The sequence below is a fragment of the Molothrus aeneus genome, chromosome 21, assembly GCF_037042795.1.
Source record: "Molothrus aeneus isolate 106 chromosome 21, BPBGC_Maene_1.0, whole genome shotgun sequence".
Lineage (NCBI taxonomy): Eukaryota > Metazoa > Chordata > Aves > Passeriformes > Icteridae > Molothrus > Molothrus aeneus.
In genome coordinates, this window is record NC_089666.1 from 4,389,931 (window position 1) to 4,415,678 (window position 25,748).

Below are 25,748 nucleotides of genomic sequence, written 5' to 3' on the forward strand. Positions count from 1 at the left end.
GAACACAGCTGCTGATGGCACAGGACCCACAGGCAGACAGCAAGAGGCTGTTTTAGCAACAGACAACCCATTCTGTGCATGAAACCAGCAGAGTCTTACTGCTGGAACCTGAAGTGAGGCTTTCTCCATTTACCCAACAACCTGACAAGACCCAGGCTCTGGTCCAGCAGTTCTGTATTCCCTGCCCTGTGTGGGAATTCCTGCCCAGTGTGGACCAGGATGCTCATGGACCAGGATGTTTGTGGCCAGGGCCTGCATAATCCTGCTGACCAGGTGCTGTCTTAGATATTAAGAGTTCTATTATCATTATAGTGCAAGGATTCCATACCACCAGAGCCTCATACCTCAATATCTCCCACAGGTAGCTCCTCTAAGCACTGACTCTCCTTGGTCCTTGCAGTAGTCATCTGACTCCAGTTCCTACCAATCCACTCTTTTATACCACTTGTTCTTATTTGCCACAGGTGTTGCCTGTTATCATCCAGCTTGTTCCTAATCTTTAGTAATAGGGTCCAGCTGCAACTCATCAGGGCTAAGATTACATTCTACATTACCTTCATTTACCCATACTGTGTCCCCTACAACCAGGGGCTTTCCAGTGCCTCTGCCCTTATTTCAACTCTAACAACAAATCCAGGTGTTTCAGAGTTCTTGAGATTCATGTGAGTAACTTGAAAGCTTCTCCGCTGAGGCCAAGAGCTTCAGGCCAAATGTTTGAAGGTTTTTGTGGGCAGACTGCACACCTTTTCTTGTTACAAGAGAAGCAGCAGCAGGACTGGATCAAGTCGGTGCTGAAGCACCTTCCTTACAACAGAGGACACTCTTTACATCATGTAACTCTTAATGAAACTGAGCCAGAGCCACAACACAAACCCTACACAGCTCCAAGGCACAAAGCCTTGGTATTTTATTTCTCAGCTGTATACCTACCACTTAACTCTGAAAAAATATTACTTATAAAAGATGATTCCTAAAAGCAAAGTTTGGAATTTTATTACGCCTCTGGGCTAGATTGGCTGATCTTTGAAGAAATAGGGTTGTACCCTTTTCATTTGATATCCACAGGACAATATTTTAGCAATGAGAGAGCTCCAAAGAAATAGATCCATGGGGCTCTTGGCACGTGATGCATGTTTAGCCAGCCAGGGCAGCACTGCCAGGCTCAAAGGGCACCACACAGCCTTAAAAACACAACACTCTGGAATTTGATGGATTATCCCTACCAAAGTGGGAAGATACAATCCAAAAGGCCATGAAGCAGATGGAGCATGTGAAAAACACTCAGAAATGCAGACAAAAAAAAAAAGAAAAAGTAGTGTAGGAAGGAATCCCTGTGACACCACACTCATTAGCAGTGACACAGAGACTTCTTAACCTCAATAATCAAACGTCCCTTCCCATTTTACAGAGCATGCAGATTATAATAACCACTTCTGCTATCACTGCTGTGTTTTATCTTCACTTTGCTATGTGAGCCACTACAATTATCCCTTTCAGAGCTTCATTTATTCCCTAGAGAAGGCAGGACACCCAGGCAGAGATAGCCATGATGGATCAGGGTGTGGAGGAGCTGCTGGACACTGACCAAACTGCCCCAGTGCTGGCAGGTAACACCTGTGGACCATGCTGGTGGAGAGAGGGGCAGAAGGATCCCTCAGCTGTTCTGAGCCCATCCCAGCTGGCTGCTTCCAGCTCCCCATTTTTAACATTTTACAGCTTTGAAAATGTCCCTGTGTCTTCAGGAAGGAAATGGCTTATTGAGAGGTCATTTAGCTGAGATCAAAACAAACTGCTGTTTTAAACCCCCACTCATTTACACTTTCATTTCTCTACCATTCCCTAATTTCATGTCTGTCCAAGTCCAGGTCTCTGCAGGATGTACTGTGGCCCAAGGGCAGGTGGTGAGCCATCACCCAAAGTATTGGGATTGCAGCAGGACCAGCCAGGGACACCAGGGGAGCTGCATGCTGGGCTTTTCCCTTCCCTTCTCCCTTTGTCTCCGTCCTCCCTTCCCTTCTTTCCCTTCCCTTCTCCCTTTGTCCCAGCCAGCCATGGCTTCTGAGCTGCCTTCCTCCTCCACCAGAGGACCCGGGGCTTTGTCTGCATTTGGAACAGGAGAAACCTTCCTGCAGGGAAAATCAACATGGACAACTCAGACAGTTTGGAATTGCTATGTATTGAAAATTAACTTCTATTTTAACTACAATTTAATCCATACTTTTCTTTGGTAAATGTGCCGATAGGTGTTTGCTGCTTGCAGATTGTCACGCTAAGCAAAACATCAAGTCAATTTGTTTTAAAAGAAATTGATTTGAGAGCATTAGATTCATCAGCATTCACTTTTTCCAACTGAAAACAGGGTCTGAGTAATGACTCAATATTCTACTCCAAATCAAATCTTTAGTTTAACTTTTTAAAGTACCTGAATAACTTTTTTAAGCACCTGATTAGCTTTTTAAAGCAACCCATGGCTGTTGGGACACTGCCCATCCATCACCACGGCACTTCCCATCAACCCACTGCCGAAATGTTCCCAGGCAGGAGCTCTGCAGACAAAGCTGTTTGTCCTGAGCAGACCTGCACCAGCTCCAGTGAGCAGATCCATCAGCCCAAAGTGCCTGCAGACTGCCAAAGCTGAGCTTCCTCCTAAATCACACCACGCCATGTCCTGGTTGGAGAGCTGGCTCTCACCGGCACTCCAGCTGCTGGGTTGTGAAAAACGCATGTTTTCTGATTGGCTTTTTGCAAATATTAAAATGAATATTATATGTGTTGTGTTAGAAAGTTATGCTCTATTAATTTTCTTAAGTAGTGTGTTATATATATATATAACATATATATTATATATATATATAGTTTTAGGTTATAACATCATGTTAAAATAGAAACTATGTATGTGAGATACTTTTTTTAAAGAGAGGACTCACAGTGAGATAGCAGCCACAGGACACCTGAATCTTTCAGAGTAAAAGAATTTATTGCTCCCTTATCAGAAGAAACAAACTTCTTCCTGCCTTGCTCAGCCATGAAAATGCCTTCAGGATTCAGAGGAAGAAGCTGACACTGCCCAGACAGCATCCTGTGTTTGAATGGAGTTTATGCATCATGGATGAGGTGTATGAATACGCAACAGGCTGCTGCTTTTAAGGGTTAATCCTCTGTTAATGTGTGTCCTTTTTCGGGCTTATTTTGCCCAGAAAGAGGTACCCAGACATCCATAACTTTTTTTTTTTTTTATTGTCTCGTATTGTCCTAATCCAAAGTGTTCAAATTTTTATTACTCTAATTATATTACTATTTTTATAACCATTTTATTAAAATTTTAAAATTTTAAAAACAAGTGACTGGCGTTTTTCACCTGGCTGATGAGAAGTGCTGACATGTCTCTGCCTCCAGAGCCACTGGTACAGCCTGCAAGTCGGGCAGCTCTGAAATTCAGCTGTGCCCCACCAGCATCAGGAGCAGCAGCCTGTGGAGCAGGGAAGCATCCCCACCCTCAGCCTGCCCCTGCTCCCACCAGCAGGAGCTGCTTCTCAACAAACACCTTGCAAGTGTATTTTTAAACTGCATCCAAGGTTTGAAAGAGCTGCCTCCTGGGAAGGTCAGGTGAGGATGAAGAGGCTTCCCTGGGGAATCTGGCTGCTCACTCTGTACCATGTGCTGCACGTCCTGTCCCAGGGAGGGGACTGGCAGCCCCCACTGCTCGTTCCATGGCACAGGCACTGCCCTCTGACTGCAAACCACCTCCTCAGCTGTGGGACCAGGCAGGTGCTCCCACCACAAGGCAGGAATTGTTGGGAAGGATGAAAGTTTGACAAGAAAGTCTCACAGATATGTGTGCTTAGCAGAAAGATTTTTAAATGTAGAGTCTGATGAAGGAATAGAGATGGAAGCAAGTTTTGATAGAGAAGAAAAGAATTGCTGAGCCAGTCTTACTGGATAACCAAGGAGGCAAAGGGTGTGTGAGTTAGAAGGGGTTTTTATGCCTTAGAGCAAAGGATAAACCCACCTCAAAGAAGAAGATGTTTTTACTAAGCAGAAAGAGAGCACAGGCAAACAAGTCAGCAAATGTGGCAAGTAGAGAAAAGGTCTCAGAATTTTTCCACTGCAAGAAAACTGAGAAACAACTTCTAGCTTGAACTGTAACATACTAACATTTAGTGATTGGAGAATAGTAACATGAATATGGTAATTATAGTAGTTATGATGGGCTATAGATAATAGTTATGGTATAGATTGGTTCTACTGTATTAAGATGCTCAGCAAAGAAAAGCAGCTGGAGCTGACAGCTGTAGGCACAGCTCTGTCACCCACAACCCTGGGCTGCTGTAACCTCTTGGATGCAATAAACTGCATTTTGGAGAGCCCCTGGAGTCCTGCATCTCTCATTCAGGCTCTTACAAGGAATGACACCAAAACTGCTTCACTGGGCACCACTGCCTCCCCTGCCAGACCCCCCAGCTGCCATGAGGGCACTCATGGAGGTGAACCAGCCTTCCACTGTAAATGTTTGGATAAATACTCTCAAAGCTTACATACTTTTCTTAATTTTGCTTTTTAAAACAACAGTATTAGAGGTCTCCCTTTTGGCATGAAACAAAGAAATGTGACTTTCCACTTCCCACTCATTTTATTCCATGCTGACATTGCTGAAAATTCTATTTTTAAATAGAATTTCTTTCTGATGATGTATATTGGCAATCAAACGCAGGCACAGCATGGTTTTCTGACAAGTTAAAATTCTATGGTATTTTCTCCTAAATAGTCTTATGTACTGATTACTTAGAAGAGTGAATTCCCTGCAAAGCTGTACCCAGGCACTCGGTTTTTGCTCCAGCTGATAAATGTAAGCAATAAAAATATGTTCCATTCTACAGCAGTGCCTATTAAAATGTAAACACCACTGGAAGATTTTGAGCAGGCTACAGAAATGCTTTATTCAAAAGCAAAAGGCTGTCTGAGGCTGCCAAAACCTGGCACAGAGCATCCATTCGTCAAACAGCGCCTTCCACCAGTCACTGGGACAGTGCCACGGGGGTCACACTGGGAGCACTGGTGCTGGGACTTTCCCTGCTCAGCCTACAGAAATCAGGAGTTGCCATGGGAGCAGGACATGAGTTTGATGGGTGCACAGCACCCCGTGTTCTGCTGGGCTGGTGGGACAACCATGGCACCCACCAGGAGCTTCCTGTTGCGTTGTGATTTCAGGGTTTACCTCAGAACCTCAGGCCCCTCCCCTGATAATTCCCTGCCAGGTGTGTCAGTCACCTCTCCTTTCCCCTCCCAGCACTGTCTGTCAATCCTGGCATTCCAGAAGGTGTTGAGTGATTGGGCAGATTCAAAGGATGCCCTCTACCCCTGGGGGGCATTGGGCCATCCAGGTGTCCTTTGTCCCTCCCCTCCTGTCCCTGCTTGGTGGCTCCCTGTCCCTTCCCTGCCCCTCTCCCCGGGGTTAAAGGAGCAGCAGCCACGGGCTCAGGGAGTTCTGTGGGAGCTGGTGCTGGATCCAGAGGCCTGAGGGCCAGAATAAAGCTCTGGATCCAAACCCTCCATCAGAACCGACTCCTTTCCTTCACCATCCCCTTAAAGCTTCTCCACAGAGGTAAACCCGAGGAGCAGACCCTGTTATGGGAGGAAGCTCCATCCCAGCACCACCAGAGCTCCTGCAGGCCTGGACTTGTCTCCATGTGCCCAGCTGCAGCACCCAGCCAGGCAAAAGTGTCTGTGGGGTGAAACACCACACACACAGCCAGCCAAAAGTGTCTGTGGGTGAAACACCACACACACAGCCAGCCAAAAGTGTCTGTGGGGTGAAACACCACACACCCAGCAGCCAAAAGTGTCTGTGGGGTGAAACACCACACACCCAGCCAGCCAAAAGTGTCTGTGGGGTGAAACACCACACACACAGCCAGCCAAAAGTGTCTGTGGGGTGAAACACCACACACCCAGCAGCCAAAAGTGTCTGTGGGGTGAAACACCACACACCCAGCCAGCCAAAAGTGTCTGTGGGGTGAAACACCACACCCAGGCAGCCAAAAGTGTCTCTAAGGGTGAAACACCACACACCCAGCCAGCCAAAAGTGTCTGTGGGGTAAACACCACACACAGCCAGCCAAAAGTGTCTGTGGGGTGAAACACCACACACCCAGCCAGGCAAAAGTGTCTCTGGGGTGAACCACCACACACCCAGCCAGCCGAAAGTGTCTGTGGGGTGAAACACCACAGTGCTGCTATTTGGTTCAGCACCAAGGGCCAGACAAGCTCAGGCACGTCCCATCTGGCTGTATTGGTAATTATTCCAATAGCTTCCCCTTGGCCATGCTCAAAAGAAGCCCCTGGCAGAGCTGTGGGGAAGCAAATATGGCCCATGTTGAGAGAAACTTTCCTACCTCTGAGGTCAGAGGTGCATCTCCAGCCTGCATGAAGCAAGATGCTGATGAATCGAAATTCAAAATGTCCCTCATGAATAATTCATTGAATGCATTTGAGCAAGCTATAGCAGTGTAAATATATGTATGGCTACAAACAGATATGTATATATGCAAATTAACAAAGGAATGGCTCAAGCTACCCACATGGAAAAATCCCAGTGACCTGAGGATGTTTGCTTCATATGGCTCAGACACATCAAACTGTAACTAAAGAAAAAGCCTGAAATTTATCAAACCATGGCGTGAAGCCAGTCCTTGTACCGTTCACTCATCACATAACGAATCCTCCTCATTTATTTATATTTGGTTTTTTTCTTAACTCAGGTTTTACTCTCCCAACCCATCATCTCTGCCACCCCAAATGAAGTCCCCATGTCACCAGGAGCCATCAGCTCAGCACCACCTCATCCACCCCTGGCAGTGAAATTACATGAATAACCATTACCATGGTAGGCCAGCAAGTGCATTAAACCCCTGGAATTCATATAAACAACACAAGAACATAAATGACAGACATAGGTGCAGGGTCCATCGATCATCCCCTTCTCCCTCACAGCAAGAAATGTGGGATCACATTAAAAATAGAACAGACACCTGCAACTAGACGGGTATTTATACAGAATATTGTGACAACTGTCATTTCACATTAGTCAGCAAGATCCCACAGGACTTGGAGAAGTATTAACTGTGCTGCCTTTTTTTTTTCTGGCAAAATATAATAAAATCCACTTTCTTGATGGCTTCCTGGTGGGGATTGCTCCTCTCCCTGAAGTCATTCATGAAATAAGGATGCACCTCCAAGAGCCTGGATAGAAAACATTTTACCTAGGCATCAGAGTATGGGGAGAGGGGGGGTTGTGATTCTTCACTTGGGAATCATCCATCCTTTTTCACAATGTTTTGATGACACCAAACTCAAAAAATGACCATAGATGACCCAAAGTCAAGGCAGACCCAATGCATGATGCTTATCTGATCATTAATTTGAATTATGACCCCAAATTGTGAAGATTAGAGAAGGACTATGCACTCCTGAGAGCCCATTTATTGAACGAGTTCCTAAAAGATCTGAAGGAGGAAAATTCCAAATTCCAGAGTCAGAGGTACAGAGGCACTTTTTTGTTTACAGTAAAAAAAATGCTTTACCCATACAGATAAAGTATTTCAAGGTCTTGCTTGTTACCCTGAGCCTGATGCAATAAAAATAGGACTTTTGTGAAGGTCCTAGACACTCCTTTTATTTGGTGAAAGACATTTACATCACTGGAAGCAAAATGTATCCTCAACAGCAATGTAGCTCCTGTCAAAAACACACTGTGCCCTACATTTTACCATCATCACAGTTAATCATTTATACACTGTGCAGAGGCATGTGGTGCTCACTGAGAAACACCAAGGCCCACTGTGTGTCCCAAAGAACACTCAGCAAGTACAGGCAAGGTGAACAAGGACAGAGGAAGAAATACCTTGGATACAACCTCTGATGGACAGGGCTGAAGAGACAAGAGATGATGGACCAGGAGACAGAATTGGAAGGGACAAAGGGAACTGGAGAAACAAGGGTGAAATCAGGACAAGAACATGTCAACAAGGAAAACTCAAAGATCTTTATGGTGAAGAAGAGGGTCTTGAAATAGATGGAGAAAGGGCCAAGATGCCACCAAGGGGTTCCAAAGAAAAGGTGACAGAATTGGGATGGCCGACAAAGAGAGTGCTGAGTGCACCCAAAAAACTTTATGGTGAAGAAGAGGGTCTTGAAACAGATGTAGAAAGGGCCAATGGGTTCCAAAGAAAAGGTGACAGAACTGGGATGGCAGACAAAGAGAGTGCTGAGTGCTCCAGCGGGTCAAGGGGAGCCACTGGAAGGTGAAGGGCGTTATCAGAGCCCTTCTGAAGGGCTTTCAGCAGCTGAAGGGAACTGGGGAACATCTGTAGTCTTCTGGAAAGAGCCACAAAAATGCTGTTTTAGAACAACTCACACAAGAGAAGAGGCAGAACTGCCCTGATCAGAACTACAAGGTAAAATGTAATGTGGCACAGTGGAAAGTGGAGAACTGATCTGCCTGTCATTTGATGCCTCCAGAAGCATTTTATAAACACACATTAAAATTCAGGTTCTGTTTCTGAGTGCCTCTTGCTGAGGGAACTGGAGAGGGCATGGCCTTGACTCATGTCCTGGCTGGCACGGAGGTCCCCAGCTGTGCCAGCTCAGACCCGTGCTCCCGACAAAGGCCATCTGTCAGTGGCCTCTGACACCCCAGCTCTCCCCAGCCTTGTCCCCGTGCCCAGGGCATCTGGGCTTGTTTGTACCAACAACGCTCGTGTTGAAGCACAGCCTGTCACACAGCTCCCTGTCACACAGCTCCCTGTCACACAGCTCCCTGTCATCTGGGCTGGGAATTGGCTCAAAGATTCAACCACGCTTCCCTTCCACCCCATCGGTGGTTGGTCCAACCCCAAAGTCAGCACCTGCCCAGCAGAGGGGGACAGGCCACCTGTCCCAGACTCTACAGGGCTTGGAGGAACCTGTCGTGGCACTCTCAGCCAGGTGGAAGACATCCAGCTGTGGGCTCCTACAAGAAAATAGGCCATACACAAAATGTTTGACCAGTGCAAGTGATCAGCCCCTTGGAGCATCATTCCCAAGCCTGCAGCACACTCTCCACCTTTGCATCATGACCAACATCTTCTTTGGAAGATAAAGGCATAACAACTGAATTCAGGCATCAGTAGGTGGGATTTTCCAATGTGTGCTGTGCAGGACAGATGATCCTGATGCCTGAAGTTTTAGTTTTCATATTATCCGTTAGTATATAACTCTGAACTCCATATAGAGTGTTAGCAAGTTCTCCTCACAGTTCAGTCACACAATCTTTTTCCAGCCTCAGAACCAAGGACAACATTGCAGCTTCAGGCCCAAAAAGTGTAAACAGCAGCAAATTGAGGAGAGCAATCTGGGAGGATGGGACTGCATAACCTGAAGCTGTAATTGGACAATTAATCCCAATATGTAAATGGACCAAAAGTTATAAAAGTGTGAAAACTTGTGACCCAGGGTCCATCTTGGGGGTAGCCTTGGTCAGGCTCTTGTACTGCCCAAGGTGTATCCTTGGAAGGCCTTTTAATAAATCTACTTTATTCCTTTAGCACTGCCTAGCCTCTGTTCTATGTAGCCTCTCAAGGCATCAATCCCAGCTGTTCCTCTTGACCTTGCAATCTCTATTTCAATTAGTGTGTCCTCCTGGTTACAGAATATCAAGGATATCAAGGAACATTACAGCTAACAATCTTGTACTTGGGGGTTTTCCTCCCACCATGGATTTTCAACAACTGTTACGTGTTTTTCTTTGATTTTGATAATCTAATGTTAAAATCACAACCTATCCCCCATCCACTTCAGATTTTGTTTGTTTAATCAAGAGTTGAGGAATTTCAAAGATGTTTTTACAATTCAAACACTGGGTGGTTGCACACTGAGCTGATCCTTTGATATCTGAAAAGTTCTCCAATGGCAACCTCACAGTTTTAATCTTCCTGATATTGCAGGTGATCTAGTTGATCTTACAGATGATTCTGATTAAATGAGCTTTTTAAATGAGCTTTTTTTTTAATGAGCTCTCTCTAGTTCTCACAAAAATATATAAAATATTCACAAATGTGATACAATGAACTTTATGTTCCTCTTCTGCTTAGAGCAACACTTGGTGCACAGGTGCTGACATTTCTTAGTCATTAAAGAAACTAAACCTAAAATTCTTCAAAACTATTTTATTCAATATTCTATTGGGGTTTTCTTGTAACAGCAGTTAGCGCACAGCTCTCATAGGTTATACATAAGAAGAGTTATTTTTGTGGATAAAAGACAACAAGAAGTCAATAATCTTTGGCAGACAGCCTTCATTGTTCTGCTAGCACAAGCGCATCCAACTGCTGATGACCCTTAATGTTTCCCTGATATTGTTTTCTGCTATAAAATGGAAGATCTAATATATGCTGAAGGTCAGTCCCCACCAAAGACTGTATCAGAGATAACCTTCATAAACTCACTGAAATTTGTAATACTGTGCAACATCCTCTGTCCTGTCACAGCTGTGACTCCATCCATGTGTCCCCTGCCCAGGATGCTGCAGAGCTGGAAGTGCCCCCAGTTCTGCACCACTCCTTGTGCACGAGGAAAAGCTGATCCCTGGATCACAGCAGAGCATGTGGAAGCTGCTGGCACAGGCAGTATAACCCCATAAACATTTCATGAAGAAGGATAAAGCCCTGCCCACATTCCCCAGTGGCCCCCACCTCTGCTAGGGACACACACTTGCACTTAGGGCAACAGCAGCAGAAAATCAGTGATCAACTCTAAATGCACAACATCTTTCAGAAAAAATCACAGCTAAAACCTAGACTTCTCACCATAGCTTGGAGTCAGGCAATTACGAGGGACTTTTAATGAGTAATTTAGGTAATTAAAAAGTCAAATAGGCAATATGCAAGAAGCAGCATCAGTGTGTCACTGCTCTGTGGCACGGTGCTCCTGATCCTGGCCAGTGGCTCCAGTGGCTCATGATGGCTCCATGTGCCATTGGAACACATCATTGTGGCTCTGTGATGGCTGCAAAGGGTTTTCCACACAAGCCTGAGCTTGGCTCATGTTGGAACATGTTTTGTCACCAACATATATAAAATGTGTTGGGTAATTGCTGCTGGAATTCAACATGTGCTGTATCTCATCTAGGAGATGCAATTTACTGGCTGTATTCCAGTAAAATAACTTTATGGCTTTCTGTCATGATAAATAACTGTTAATAGCATAATGGAATTAATATTTACTTTGAAGCTATGCTGTCTATTCAAATAAAGTTGCTATATTTAGAATCATCCCCATGCTGCTGGGCTTTTAAATGCTGAGAATTGACAAGACAACAGGCAAATATTAAATTCCAGCTCCCTCCAGCCATTAATAAACCTTTTGAATTTGGGTTTGTGATTGAAACCCTTCTGTCTATCTCATACAGCTTTGATAGTTCAAGAAGTGTCAATTCAAATGTGGGACAGAGGAGGCAGGAAGGGCTTTTGGGGTCTGGGAGCTCCCTCTGCCTGCCCTAGGAATGGAGACAGTGTAGGATGGTGGGTCTGGACCACCAGGCTTGGAGCTAGGGCAGAAACCTCAGCAAGTGTTCACAGGAAAGTTCATGATTTAACACACAAAAATTTATCGTGTTTTTGTCATTATAAATGTACTTTTTATAATTCCAACAAGGAATTATAAATTAAAGCGACACTGAAGTCTAACCATATATCCCTTCTTCCCGGGGATAAGGGAAGCACACAGAAGGCAGGAAAGGAGATGGCATTTCACCTTTTACAGCTCAAAACCATGCTTCTTTTTAGTAGGAAAATGCTATAATAAATTGTCCTGGCTGTGGTAGGATATTACAGACACAATGGAAACCTGCCTGCAGGGACAAGAGTGAGCCTGACCAACAGAAGGACAAGGAAGGGCCAAGCCATGGTTCCCATCATGCATGCTCAGAAGGAAGTGCAGCAGGAGGATCAGGCAGTGCAGCAGAGTCACAGGCGTTGCAAATCCTCCTCACAGTGCTCCAGCATGCTCGTGTCACCTCAGCCTGCTTTTATTCAAAATTTCTTCATAGCAACAAGCACACAAAAACTGCAGGCAAAGTGTAACCATCAACAGAAACACCCACGCAGTATCAGAGAGTGTCTGGGGTCAGACAGAAGGCAGAATCTTCACAAACATATTTATAGTGCTCTAAGACGCTGCAGTCCTTTGGAGCACAGGGCCTTTTAATGGAAAAACACCATGGATTTGTCGTGGCAACTGACAAGGAGCCTCTGGTGCTGTCCAGCGAGGAGCACAGAGGGAATGCCATGGTGGGGGCTGCAGTGGGTCAGGGCTGGCCAGAGCAAAATGTGTTGGTGGTGGCACCCAGCCCTGCCACCACCAACACATCCCCTTGTGGAGACCCTGGGGGGACATTCCCTGGTCTAGGGAGACACAAGAAGCTTCCCTCAAAAAGCTGTTAGATCCCGTTGGCTCCTTCCCCTGATCGTACGTCCCTGAGCCACCCTTTCCCTATTCCCTTATTGGCCTTCATCTTTGTACTGCCCCAGACCAGGGTCACAGCCCCCAGGCCCCTTGGGGAGACAAAGTGAGACCCTCTGTGTGTGCGACCTGAACATCTCACTGAATAAAACATCTGTGGATATTATGCAAAGGTCCTTTTTGCTTCCTTCCCTTGGACTATGCCAGCGGCAATTCAGACTGCTACACACCCCTGCAGAGGCACCCAGACATGCCCCACGAGCCCCCAGGCTTTGCACTGGGACATCAGAATCTTTAGTGATTGATTTGAATGCCTGAACTCTTCACTTTAGAGGACTTCAGAGCTACTGTACTTTATTGTGAGAACTCAGCCGAACATTAAACCAAGTGCAGCTCTGCAGTCAGAGATGGACATGGAGCCCTCCCTGGTGCTGCGTCCATCTCCTGTCCATGGAGGGACTCCAGCTGCGGGGGGAGCATCACCACAACCCCGAGCAAGGCTGCAGCATTGGGATGGGGGCCTGGCTGCAGCGGAGCAGCCCCCGGGAGGGCAGCGGGGTCCCTCCCGCCCGGAGCCGCTGCTGAGCCCCGGCAGCCACGCGATGGCAGCAGAAATATGGGAACACCGGAGCGCACGGACGCACCATCCCACCGCTCCAAGGAAAAGGGATTCCGCACAGACCAGGCAGCTGCTACATGCGAGACAACGTCTGCCATGGGTTTAGGACAAGCAGAGAGTAGAAAAACAGTTTTTCTCCCCAAAATACGATAATTCACACTTTCTGCATTCCTGGTATTACCAACGGGGTCACTCGGGCTCCCCTGCTGTAGCACAGACACAGCACAGCCGTGTGCCCCGGCAGCTTCACTCTAACCTACAGCACACACAGCAAGACCCAGAGCCCAGCTCCTGCTTCTCACTAATTCCTGGCTCAGATCCCGGCTGGGAACCAAGAGAACCCCTTGCTGCTGGCACTGCCAAGCCCTCCCTGCTCCCCTCTGTCACATTTCCCTTTCACTCCACCCCAGGGTGCCAGTGGGCAATTAATGCTTTTTATGTACAGAAAGTGTCCAAACACCATCTAATTAATCCTCATCCCTTGCCTATAAAAAAAGGGAAGTAAGTAACATCCTACAAAGGTGTGGCTATCCAAACATGTCAGATGTATCCACACTCTAAAATCCCCTCTTGACAGGTTCTGTGTCTGTGTTGCTGGCTGGGGACAACACCAGATTGTATTTAGGAACACCAGCACCTTCAAACCTTCAAACAAGACTCTGCTCTTCCTCCCCACGCACACCTTGGTGAGCAATATCCCACTTTCCAACAGGAACTCATGAAATTAAAATGTTTAATGCACCCCTGATGCACACAGAATCAGCAGCAATACAGCAAACAAGGTTTGCCCTTCTGCCCAACACACAGAAAAAGATATAAATAAAGAGGAGCTCACTGAAAGCCAGGCAGGGAAGGCAGAGCCACCGAGGTTCCTCACTTGCCATGGAAGCCCTTATCTCCTTCACAGCCCACAATGCAATTACAAGATTACAAGGCACATGCTGCTCCAGCATCTGGATCCTCTGTGCAGACACAGGGATCCCTACAGAACCAGGAAACCTCTTCATCTTGTGAGGAATGGCAGGGATTCTCCTCACAGCACGGCTCCCTCTGACCCCTCTCCAGGCACCACTGCCAGAGACAGACGTTGTCTGGAGTTCATATTTGTCCACATAGGCACAGAAAGAATTATTTTGTTTTGCTGTAAACTCATCTACATTGTAAACCCAGGGATAAAGTCTGTACCAGTACCCTTCCATCCCCATCCCAGTCCCCAGCACGTTAAACCCAGACCACAGAGCCAGCAATCCAATCTCCATATATTTTATTCTCAATCTATTTCATTTCTGGCCACCAATCTTTAGATCTCCTATTGGATTTTGTTTTCATAAATGGATGTTCCCACAAAGCTGGCAGAAAATAGATTTAATTTCGAATTTCTCTAAACTGAAATAGTCAATATAAATGTCAATGTGTGTTTGTGCCATGCAGTTGGTGAGGCGACACAAGCCTCACATTTCAGAGGGATTCAGGGGCCTGCCAGTGTGTTTTGTGTCTGTATACTTGTTCTAATGCTTTCCTTTATAAGGATGACTAAAAGTATATATATATTTATTAAAATTTTTGTTTTGCTGTTTTGTTTTGGGGATGCAAAAAGCTGTATGACGTCTAGCACTGCTTTGCAGGCAAGTCAGGAGGAAAAATTCAATGTCAGCAGAGGATTCTGCAAACTGACATCCCCACAGACCCATCACAGAATGGTCTGGATTGGAAGGGACCTCAAGGACACCCTGCCATGGGCAGGGACACTTCCACTACTGTAGGTCCCTGGTTCCCTCTCTCCCCCCAGCACAGGGTATAGTTGCAGCACCAATTACTCAACAAAATTCCAATCTAGCCTGATGTTAATGCCATTAGTCCACAGAGATCCTTTTGGAATCATTTACATCAGAACTGTCTTTTTACATCCTAAATGAAAAATGCTCAGACTTCAGTGAATGGGATTTGAATTACAGCCCTACCACATGTGGCTCAGCTTTATTCACGCTATTTATTAAACAGGGGAAAAAATGATGATGCAGTCAATTACAGAGCAATTACCTGAGAGCTGCTGCAAACCTGTTGCCTTGCACTGCAGGGACAGTGGTTGTCCTTGATTTGGGCAGAACTTGCCTATAGGGCACCTGCCCGGCAGAGCATCCCCCAAGGCCCTGATCTCAGCCTGAATCTTCATCCTGAGACAGCCAGATAATAGGAAAACTTCTACTGATGAAGTTAAATAAACCATGACAATTAAAGGATTAGGAATGTTACGGGTCTTGTGAAGAAAAATATCTTCTGGACATGTACAGGGCATTAGGAAAAGAAGCCAAAACTCAAGAGAATTTGCTGTGACTTTATGTGACTGCAGGAGAATACATCAGGGCCCTGATATACAAAAGGATTATTGATATGTACGTTCCCTTCTGAAGAGACTCCCAGGAGATCCATTCTGGATTTAACAATAATCCATACCCCCCTTCAGAAATGGCCAAACAATGCTCCCATTTCCCAGGACTCCCTCCAACACAGGAATCATTAAGATGCCATCACAACCCTGCATTCCAGGTGCCATAAACACCAGCTGGAACAGGAATAAATCCCAACCACAGCTCATGAGCAGTCAACACCTCCACATTTCTGCACAAGCATCTGCCTGTGGTGCCCACTGTGGAGAGGTGCACACTGCAAAGGTGAGTGTGCCACATCAAAGGTGTGGGTGTCCCAGCAAAAATGGGGAGATGCTGTTGGTCTCTAATGAGCTACGGGGGCTTAAGAGAGAGGCTGGTTATAAAGGGGATCAGTGAAATCTCAGGAGAGGTGTCAGGACAATGATATTTGCAGCAATGATGAAGAACAGAAAAGTGCCCCTCCTTGTGAGCAGTTTCTCCCTTGTTCAGGGCCACTTGTTCGTGTTAATATATGCACACGTGTGTGTCATATTTCCACAAAGCCTCTCACATTAAACTCTCCTTTCTCCTCCAAAGCCATTCCACAGTATTTCTCTGAAATGCATTAAGCAGGCTGAGTGAACAATGTGATCCTAATTAGTTTGCAAACTACACAGCTCACCTCTGAGGGTGAGCAAAGCCCATGTAAATTAAAGTGAATTGCAGAGAATTGGCTCAGGCTGCCCAAGGAATCCCTCTCCAGATTAGGGCTGCTCCAAAGTGCCACCTCCACCTCCCACCCTCCCATGACAACCGAGCAGATTTCACTCACGATAGCAGGGAATAGAGAGATGTAAAACCACTTTGCAGCTCAGTATTCCATGGTGGGCTATTTTGCACAATGCAGAGGAGCCCATTTGGTCTTTTACCAAAAGCAAAAGTCTGGTCCTTCACAGGTGCCCCAGGCTGCAGAGGCCACTGATGCTGTCCCCACTCTGGTGACCCAGGGTGAGCACAGGGACGCTGCCAAAACCCAAATGCTACAAAACCTGTGTGAAGTTTTGATGGTGATGTCCCAGGGTTTATGCAGTAATTGAATAATCTAAAATTTTCATTCCTGTCCTCGTGGACTAATCTGCAATAGTGTTATGGGACTGCTATGATATTAATTAAATACAAGTCCTGCATACAAAATTGATACTTCGCATCTCCATCTCCACAAGGGAGTTTCTCTCTTAATAAGACTGAAATCAAGTTTTACTTTTTTGTTTGGGTTTTTTTTTCTTTATAAGGAATTCATAAAGATTACCATATTGTACCAAGGTAACAAACACCCAATCTGCAAGAAATTTCAAATACAGAATCTCTGGTGCTTGGAGTGGGACCAGGGGCACAGCTCTGCCCCAGCCTTGGAACAGCCCCTCTCCAAAACCACTTCTCAGGCACTGGGGTTTGGAGAGACTAAAATATCCTCAACACAGGATAAAGAGCAGCTTGATCAGTGTCAACCTTCCAAAACACAGATGACAAGAGGGAAATTCACTATAAAAACATGACCTCGTTTTAATTTTGGCAGCAATTTACTACGAATTCACGTGAAGGCACAGTTACACTCTCCTGGAAAAGTTCACACATAAGAAAAGGCAGAAATGCATCCTCTGAGCCAGGAGCCTGCAAAGCAGAGCAGCACCATCCAGAGTCATGGCAAAGCTATTCAAACACTCCCCTTACTATTATTTATTAGTTAATATTTTTAATTATGTGAATTGATTAGGAACGCATCACCAGGGATCCTAATTAATTAGAATTTTAAAAAGGATCACAGACCAGAGATTCCACAAAGAATTGCACAAAGAGGTGTATTAAGGGAAAGGCCAAATTAACTTCTCCTTTCTGGTTTATCCAGCCTTTTCTGACAGGACTGTGATCAGATTAAGCAAGTAATACCCAAACCCCTCCTGTACAGCAATGCTAACCAAGGCAACAGCTTGAGGATTTCAGGCCATTTTCATTTAACATCCACTTGGTTAAGTAGTTTATTCCTCCTAATCCACATTTATTTAAATGAGTCAAAGTAGTTTATTCCTTATTTATGTTCTAAATTTGCTTTAGCTGTCTCACCCATGCTCACCAAATCCTTCTACAGGGTTCTGATAGACATCAACATCCCTCAGGATGCAGACTTTTTGTTTCAAAAATGTATTTTTCTATTTACCCAAAACTTGGAAAGACAAAGGCGCCATCACACTGACAACACTCAGGAAGGAATTAATTATTAAATCTTCTAATACAAATCCCTGTTCAGAACTGGCTGGTCAGTAGCTTCACAGGCCAGCATGTTCCTCTGCCCTGCCTCCGAGCTGCCATTTCCAGAGCAATGTTTGGATGCTATTGATGCTCTTGGCTGTCGGCTCTGCAAGTACTTTTCCATCAGTGCAACAATGATCCCTATTTATCTTCTGGCTGCAAGAGTTGCTGAGATGATCTGGCAGTGCCACAAGGCAGACAGTTATTTCATGCCCTGTTAAACCCTAATGCGGCTAACTACGGTATCACTCCAAATTTGAAAAAAGCCTTTTTTTGTTATTTTAAATCTGCTGCCTACGTGTCCAAGTTGAGAACATTGCTTCCTTTTAAAATGGTATCAGCAACCTAAAGCCAAAATGCTCTCTGGGAAGCAGCAAGGTGTACTGATTGAGTAATTAATTAATAAGGTTAAAACTACATCATTCTGCCCAAGAAACACCTGGAAGTCAAAAGAACAGACAATTTCTGCATCGTTCAGAACAGAGACTGGCAGTGACCACCCAGGTGCTGCCTGAGGATGAGAGGGTCCAAGTACCTTCTTGAAGATAGAAAATCAGGTACTAAAGGGCTCTCAAGCTGGAGAAGGATGTAGGAATGAATGGCTAAACCCTGGTACATCCAAATCACAAAGCAAATAGTTGAACACTTATTTTCCTGAGTGGTGAATGTGATCAGCCACAAGGAGGATCCCTGAAAGCTGTGCTTCCTCCAGCTCCAGATGTGCCCATATTTGCTACTTTCCAGGAGACACACTTCAGTAAAATAGAAATTAATGGGTTCAGTGCAGGGTTCTTTGAGCTAAACACAATCACCACCACATCCATGCAGTTGGGCACTAAGGGGCTGGATAGCTCTAGTTTTGGAATAACCCCAAGAAAGTCCCATTTATTTTCTCATGTGCTCATGTGGCAGGCAAAGGTCATCAACAATCTCTTGCTACAGGTAAAGGGACAGCACAGGGTCTGGTGTTCTGAACTGTGAAAGTTTACAGAAGTTAATTAAATCACATTCTGCAAACCCAAAACAAAAACAAGGCACCATTTCTGTGATGACGACTTTTTTTTTTTTTTGTGTGTGCTTGTCATAATAAAACATTGTTATTGGATGTAAAAATTATGCAACAAAGTTATGCCTCTCTGGTGTAATATAATGCAATCCATTTAATACTATTTTAAACCCCAAAACCTCATTAGAGCAGACAGAATGTAAGAATGACAAATGGGCTAGGAGGAAGCTGGAGCACGAGATGAATTCTGGGCACTCGTCCCCTTCCCGTTGCTGGCACTGACTTTGGGGATGCTGGGGGAGTTTCAGCCACCAGCTCCACGTGGGGAGAGCAGGGTGCCCCTCACCCCAACAGGAGGGAGGTTCATGCCTTGCAAAGCATCAGCCAGACAGGCCTGGAGACACAGGAGAAGCTCTGCCTGTCGTGGACACCCCCATTACCCCAGCCAGGCTCACAGGCTGTCAGCTGTAAAATCAACCCAGCCTACACAAACACACACCCGGCAGCCTCACACTCCTTGGCCAAAACGACACAGCTGAACACTGCAATTACACATTTTAACAGCCTTGGACCACTCTGGCCCCAAGTTTGGTATCCAGTGTTGGGAATATAGCCCTGCTGTCTTAGGAATGAGATGGGCACAGCTCTGTGGGTAGGCTTCTGCTACCAGAACAAGTAATTGCTATTTAATAAATATAAAACGTGCATAAATGCACTTGTTATCCACACCTGTGCAAACCTTTAACATCAGAAGTGACCAGAGTGATCAGAACAGCTCTCTCCTCATGCAGATTGAGGTTAAGAAAGAAAAGTGGTGTCAAACAATGACATATTTTAGAACAAATGAGCTTATTCAGTAATAATGCCTCAGGTGCAATCACTTGCATGAATGTGTCTGAGTGGCTGAACACCATCAGCAGAGCAAAGGTTCTCTCAAAACACACATGGATTCTGGGTCAAATTCAACAGAAATTCTTCCCCTGCATACTGCAAGACCAACACTCCATCAGCACACAGAAATTACAGCAATTGCTACCAAAACTTAGCTGAGATTTGTGAGAATCAAATTGGACCCATTCCAGCTGCCATGGTTACAGAGTGCTGTGCAGCCCACCCTGAGGTGTCGGGCTGCCCTTGGGCAGTGCCTGTTACAAAAAGCACAGAGTTTACCAGAGTGGAGACACTCTACAGTCACACAGCCCAGCCAGCAGCCACACAGGCAGGTGGTGAAGCTGTACTCACAGTTTGCTCAAAGGAGTAATAAAGAACAAGTATATTTGCTGGGGGTGGGGCGAGTTGGGGTTTAACCTCAGCCAGCAACTACGACCCAGGCCGGGGGTAACAGATGGAATCCAGCAAATAGGAGTCATTTTCTGAAGGTGTGGACAGCCTTTGTTGGTTTGAGGTATCTTGGGGAGCCATCACAGCCCACAGCCACCCCCACCAAGCTCCTACCTCCACTCCTTGCACCTTCAGTTTCATGTGATCCTCTCTGGTGGTCTTCCCGTCTTTCCTTTTTTTCCAGCAATATCCATCTTTCCTGTATTTCACTTTCTTTCTGTTGTACAGGATCATAGAACCATTCTGTGGTCTAAAAGCAAGAAATAGGTTTGGGTTACATAAAGCAACAAAACCAGACTGAAAGTGCCTATGGAACAATGTCCCACAGACCAGCAAAAGGCTCCACAGAAAGCAACAGTCAGGATTTGGTGTCAAATGAAATAAATGCTCCCCTTTTGCTGCTGTTACCTGGCTGAAGTGATATCTGCAATCTGCAAACTCTTCTGTGAGGATCTCTTACCTAATGCAGGAAGTGCCAGTGACAGGTTAAAGAAAGGAAAGAAAGGAATTCTGATAAAATAGCCAACATTTGCACAGGATGTATTTTGACTGCTACATGCTGAAAATCAGAAGGAAAGAAAATTTAGGGGAAAAAAAGGATTGTTATTATTTAATTACAATTTCTCTCTCTTGCTAACACATCAGCAGAATGAGATTCCAGCCACCTCTAAGGCTGCACCAGGACATGGATGTTGGCTTAAAATGGCAATAAACAAGCAAAACAGAAGGGGAGGATAAAAGCACGAGCTTACACATTGGTTTCACTGCTCTGCTTAGATCAGTGCTAGACAGGGAGTAACCTGCTCCCTTCTGAGCACCTTCTCAACTTCAAAGACACAGGAAAACTTCTTCCACTTAAAAACTACGATGGCAATTTGAAATGTCCTTAAAGGCATGGTGATGCCCAGCAGACAGGAGCCACTGTAGTTTGGGTGTAGAGAGATTTTGCTATTTGTAAGCCAGATCACAACTGAGGCAAGTCTGTTGTAACACCAAGAAATAACAAATACCCTCCAAGCTGGGAGGCAGTGAGCACTTTTTCCAAATACACACAAATATTTATTGCTTGTGGCCAGAAAGCCAAGCCCCATCCTCCCAAACTACACCTCCTCCTATCCCCCAGGTCCCAGCAGCCTGGACACAAGGGCTTGGGGAGGCTGCTCCTCCTCATCACCCTGAAAATAAACACTGGGGTGTCAGCACAGCCACAGTAACTGTTTGACAGCACTGGAGATAGTGCATTAATTCAGTGGAGGTATTCTGTATCTCATTTCAGTGTTTATTCTATAAACCCCCAGTCACTGCACGTGGCAGCTTAAACCCTTCTCACAACACCAGAGATCCCCCAGGCACCTTCGGGCTGTGTCCGTGGCTCACGAGCCACCCAGGTCAGGCAATGAAAAGCCAGAGAGAGCTGAGCTCCTGCCTGGTGCCCCTGCCCTCACACACATGGTTTTCCACAAAACAGAGGAGTTGGAGGCTTTTGATGCCAGGGAAATCCTGCTTCCCTCACCCCCAGCGCCACGCGGGCACAGGTAGGGCAGAGCTGAGCTCTGCAGCCTTGCTGCTGCTCTGCAGGGCTGGAACAGGGTTTGTTGGTTGATTTCTGCAATGAAAAAGGAACACAGTGAGAGGGCACTGGCAAAGCAGTTAACGAGATTTATAGAAAATAGAGCCCAATGAAACAAAATCTCTTAAGGATCTCTGGAGCGGTTTTCGATTTTGATAAGAGTGTATCGAGCTGCTTTAAGGCTCACAGAAAGCAGCTGGTTTTTAAAGATAACTTCATGAGATGAGACACAATTTTAACCTGATCTACACTGCTGCTGCATTTCATCCACTGTAAGGAAGAAAAGAGGAAAGCTCTGCCCTGCTCATGCATCCCTCAGCATTCAGACATAGCCCAGAGCGGCCAACTGATCATGTGGGAAGACACAGCAGGCGAAGCCTGCCGGGGATTCCCAGGGCATGTGACAGATGTGACTCCAGCCCAAATCTCTGGGGGTTTTGCCACTCAGACTGAATTTGGGGATTTCCTTTTTCCCTTTGCAGATGAGAGGGACAAAGTCACAAGCCTGAGCGCAGGCTGCAATTCTTGATCGGCTCTGGATTTCCTCTCCTTACAAGCCTGTGGCATTTAAAAGCTGCCTAATCTCTATTTTGGTTTCTTGCCTGTGGCCTGAGGGAAGGTGAGGGAAGGACAGGAAGAGTAATTGCAAAGCAGAAAGCCTTTTGTCTCAAGTATTGATGAGATCTGGAATGTTTTCCTCCCTCTCACCCTGCTATCTACTGCCAAGGCTCCCACAAATTGCCACAACAGCCTAAAAGCTACTTTTGCCCAAATTATTCCTGCTACAGCCAGGAAGAAGATCCTAAATTCTATTTTCCTATTTATTTTTAACATGAACAATCATCCCCTGTAGCCAGTGGGTCTGAGCTCGTTGCTTGGGGAGACCCAGGGCTCCTGACAGAGCTCAGGAGTAATCCAGGCAAGTGGATAAATCAGAGTTTCCCTCAGTAAAACAAAGAAAGGGAGGAAAAGAGGAAATGGGATTTCCAGGGACAATTTTCCAGAGAGGTCATTTTGGATTTGACACCCAACTCAGCTGTGCATACTCACCTCTGGCTCTAAGCCCTGCTCTGAGTGGGTTTTGTTTCTTTTGGATTAAGTTCCTCACCTGGGTCATAGGAATCTAAACCTACTTGTTAACAGGAACCAGGATGCAAAGAGGGAATAAACAGAAAGTTAAGATTAGGATATTTTGGTCAACTGATGCTTCATCTGTCACTCCATTAGTGCTCCAATTTAGGTCTCTCTGGCCTGAAGGACAGAGACTTCCCCTTAATCACATTACTGCAATATTAAAAATGCTTTTCAGTTTAACCAGTTCCCTCTAAATTGTCACATCGAGATGTGGTAAATGTCAGACATATCAGTTAATGAAAACTACGTTTTACTGCCTCAGGAGCTGGGGGTGCCCAAAGGGAATTGCAAATACTGCAAATCCAAGAGTCTCTTTTTCAAGATAACAGAGCAAAATCAGCCAGAACCATTCCTTGAGAAGGTCCATGGCTCTAAGAGTTATTTTTTATTGTATCATCTGCATTTATTCCAGTTCCAATCCAAGGAGGATATTTAAAGGACAAATATGGATGTTTAATACCATAAGGCAGAGGTACCACACACCAGACCCTCCCTGTACCTCACCAGTGCACGAGCAGAAGCTGCCCCCAGTGCCTGGGTGACAAACCCTCCCCACCCCTGCCACCCACCACACTGAGAGATGGCTCCTGCACACAGCCTGGATGGTGCCATTTTTCACCTGCATGATAATTTTCTCTGGCTGTGAAGTTATCACAGAGCCAGGGGACAACAGGAGGGAACTATCTTCCATCTTCTGCATCTAGGCATGATAATAATGAGAAATTAACTTCTGCTTTCCCAAAGGAGCAACCTACTGATGCAGAAAGTGGCTGGGAAAAGCTGGAGTCCTGGAGGAAGACATGAAAAGAGACAGCCTTTCAAGAAAATACTGCACAGAATCCTTGTCCTCCTTTCCTTAGGAATGCAAAGAAGACCAAGCCCTTGAACTTGTCTTCATCCAGGCCAGCGTGGGAATGGGGAGAGGTGCCAAGAGTGAGTGTGACAAGGTCCCTCCCACTCAGCCAATGCCCTGCCATGCAGCAGAGCAGGCAGAGCTCTGGGGCTAGCAAACACTGCAGGTGATCAACTCCAAGTAATCATCTATTTCCTTCTTCTCTGCACTGTCCTCACACTGCAGCAGTGATGGACAGGGACTGTCAGTCAGGATTCACATCATGCTCTCAGGAACACCTCATCTCTTATTTCTTGTTTCTGCCCAAGAAAAATATCTGATGACTGAAGTTATTTCTCCCTTGAGGAATACTGCTCTTGAAGTCTTCATTTACCTTGACATTTCCCCCCACTGCACCTGTGGCTTATCAGAAGATTAAAGCCCAAATGGAAAACTGAAAGAGGAATCTCAAGCAGTTGCAGCCCTTGACATCTCACCTGCCCTTGGCCATGCAGATACCTGGACACTCACTGCTGGTTTAGGGGGATGTGAGCCTCCAGGCTCAGTAAGGATGGAGGCACCCAAGGCCAAGGCAGAGCCATGACCCCTGTCCCACCAGCCCAGGGATGCATCTGGAGGATGCTCTAACAGGTAGATCTCTTCCATACTGACAAAAAGCTTTAAAATTATATTTAAAATTATATTTTAAATTATATTGTATTTACATGGGCAAATGTTTTCAAGACTGTAAGGATTCTGTCCACCACAGCTGTAACACTGGCAGATCACACACAAATTTGTTTGACAAACACTTTTTTCCTCCCTCCTAAATAAGTGCTTGGCTTTGACCCTCAGGCAATGATTCACACTTGCCCTGAAAGAAAAGAAACCCCATCATGTGCCCAGCCTGCACCGGTGGGACCAAAAACCAAAGAAAAGCCCTTCAAAAACTTCATGTAGATGTTCAGACTTCACCATAACTGCTGGAAAGCCATGGCATCTCATGGGGAGAGGCTGCTGCCATTACAACCTCCACTATACACACTGCAAGTTGGGATTATTGGCACAGCAACTGAAGGAATCACAGATTATATGTTTGAAATTTTTCTGATCTTTGATCTCTATAGGGATGAAATAAAGACTTCAGATAAGTCTTCTTATCCATGTAGTAGGAGGTATAAATCACAAGGAAACGTAAATAGACTGCAAGTTTTTTGTATCTAGAATTAAATGTCATTTCCATTTAAGATGTAAGTGAATTTTCTTCATATCTACAATATTTAAGAAGTTGAAGTCAAAAGTCACAGACGTAGCAATTTTATCCAGAGCTGCAGTTAAGGCAATGGCTAATCCCATCAAGGGGGCATTAATTGGTGTCTAGATGCTCCTTCTCATAGCAGCAGTAGGCCATAAAACTTAATCCTTACCTCCTCTTTCCAGCATGTAGCCTCTGTGTTCATCAATAAAAGTAATGTGATTCATTAAGTATGGGAGTAATTACCTGTGGCTCCAACAAACAGGACTGAACAAGCCATGCCAGTGCCAAGTTGGCTTTTGTGCCCTCGCTCAGAACTGCCAGGGGCTGCCAAGGAAAGCCCTTCTGCAGATCAGGATAAATGCTGATGGCTGCAACACAAGCTGCAAACCACTACACAGCTGCTGGGCATCTCCTTGGTGTGGGTGGGATAGCCAGTAACAAGTCCTACCCCAAAAGCAGCTCCTTGGGGCAATTTAAGGAGTGATCAGGATGCTGGTGCCACAAAACCACATTGTGAAGATATTCTGTTTGCATGGTGCATTGGTACAGAAGTGAATCCCTAGAACATCTGGGGCTCTGGTGACAGAGGCAGGACCCAATCATCCTCCCAGCAGTGATGTCCCTGCAGCACAGTGCAGGCAGGTACAGAATCCCTAGAACATCTGGGGCTCTGGTGACAGAGGCAGGACCTGATCATCCTCCCAGCAGTGATGTCCCTGCAGCACAGCGCAGGCAGGTACAGAATCCCTAGAACATCTGGGGCTCTGGTGACAGAGGCAGGACCTGATCATCCTCCCAGCAGTGATGTCCCTGCAGC

General features: G+C 45.7%; 1 protein-coding gene across 6 annotated transcripts in view; it reads right to left on the reverse strand.

The window, feature by feature from the left end:
* CAMTA1 (calmodulin binding transcription activator 1) overlaps positions 1 to 25,748 on the reverse strand; it is a 248,518-nt gene that overhangs the window by 144,293 nt on the left and 78,477 nt on the right. For all 6 annotated transcript variants that reach the window (XM_066564162.1, XM_066564158.1, XM_066564157.1 and 3 more), the window contains one exon: positions 20,252 to 20,387. In XM_066564162.1, coding sequence (XP_066420259.1) covers positions 20,252 to 20,387 — 136 coding nt within the window. The remainder of the gene's footprint in view (positions 1 to 20,251; positions 20,388 to 25,748) is intronic.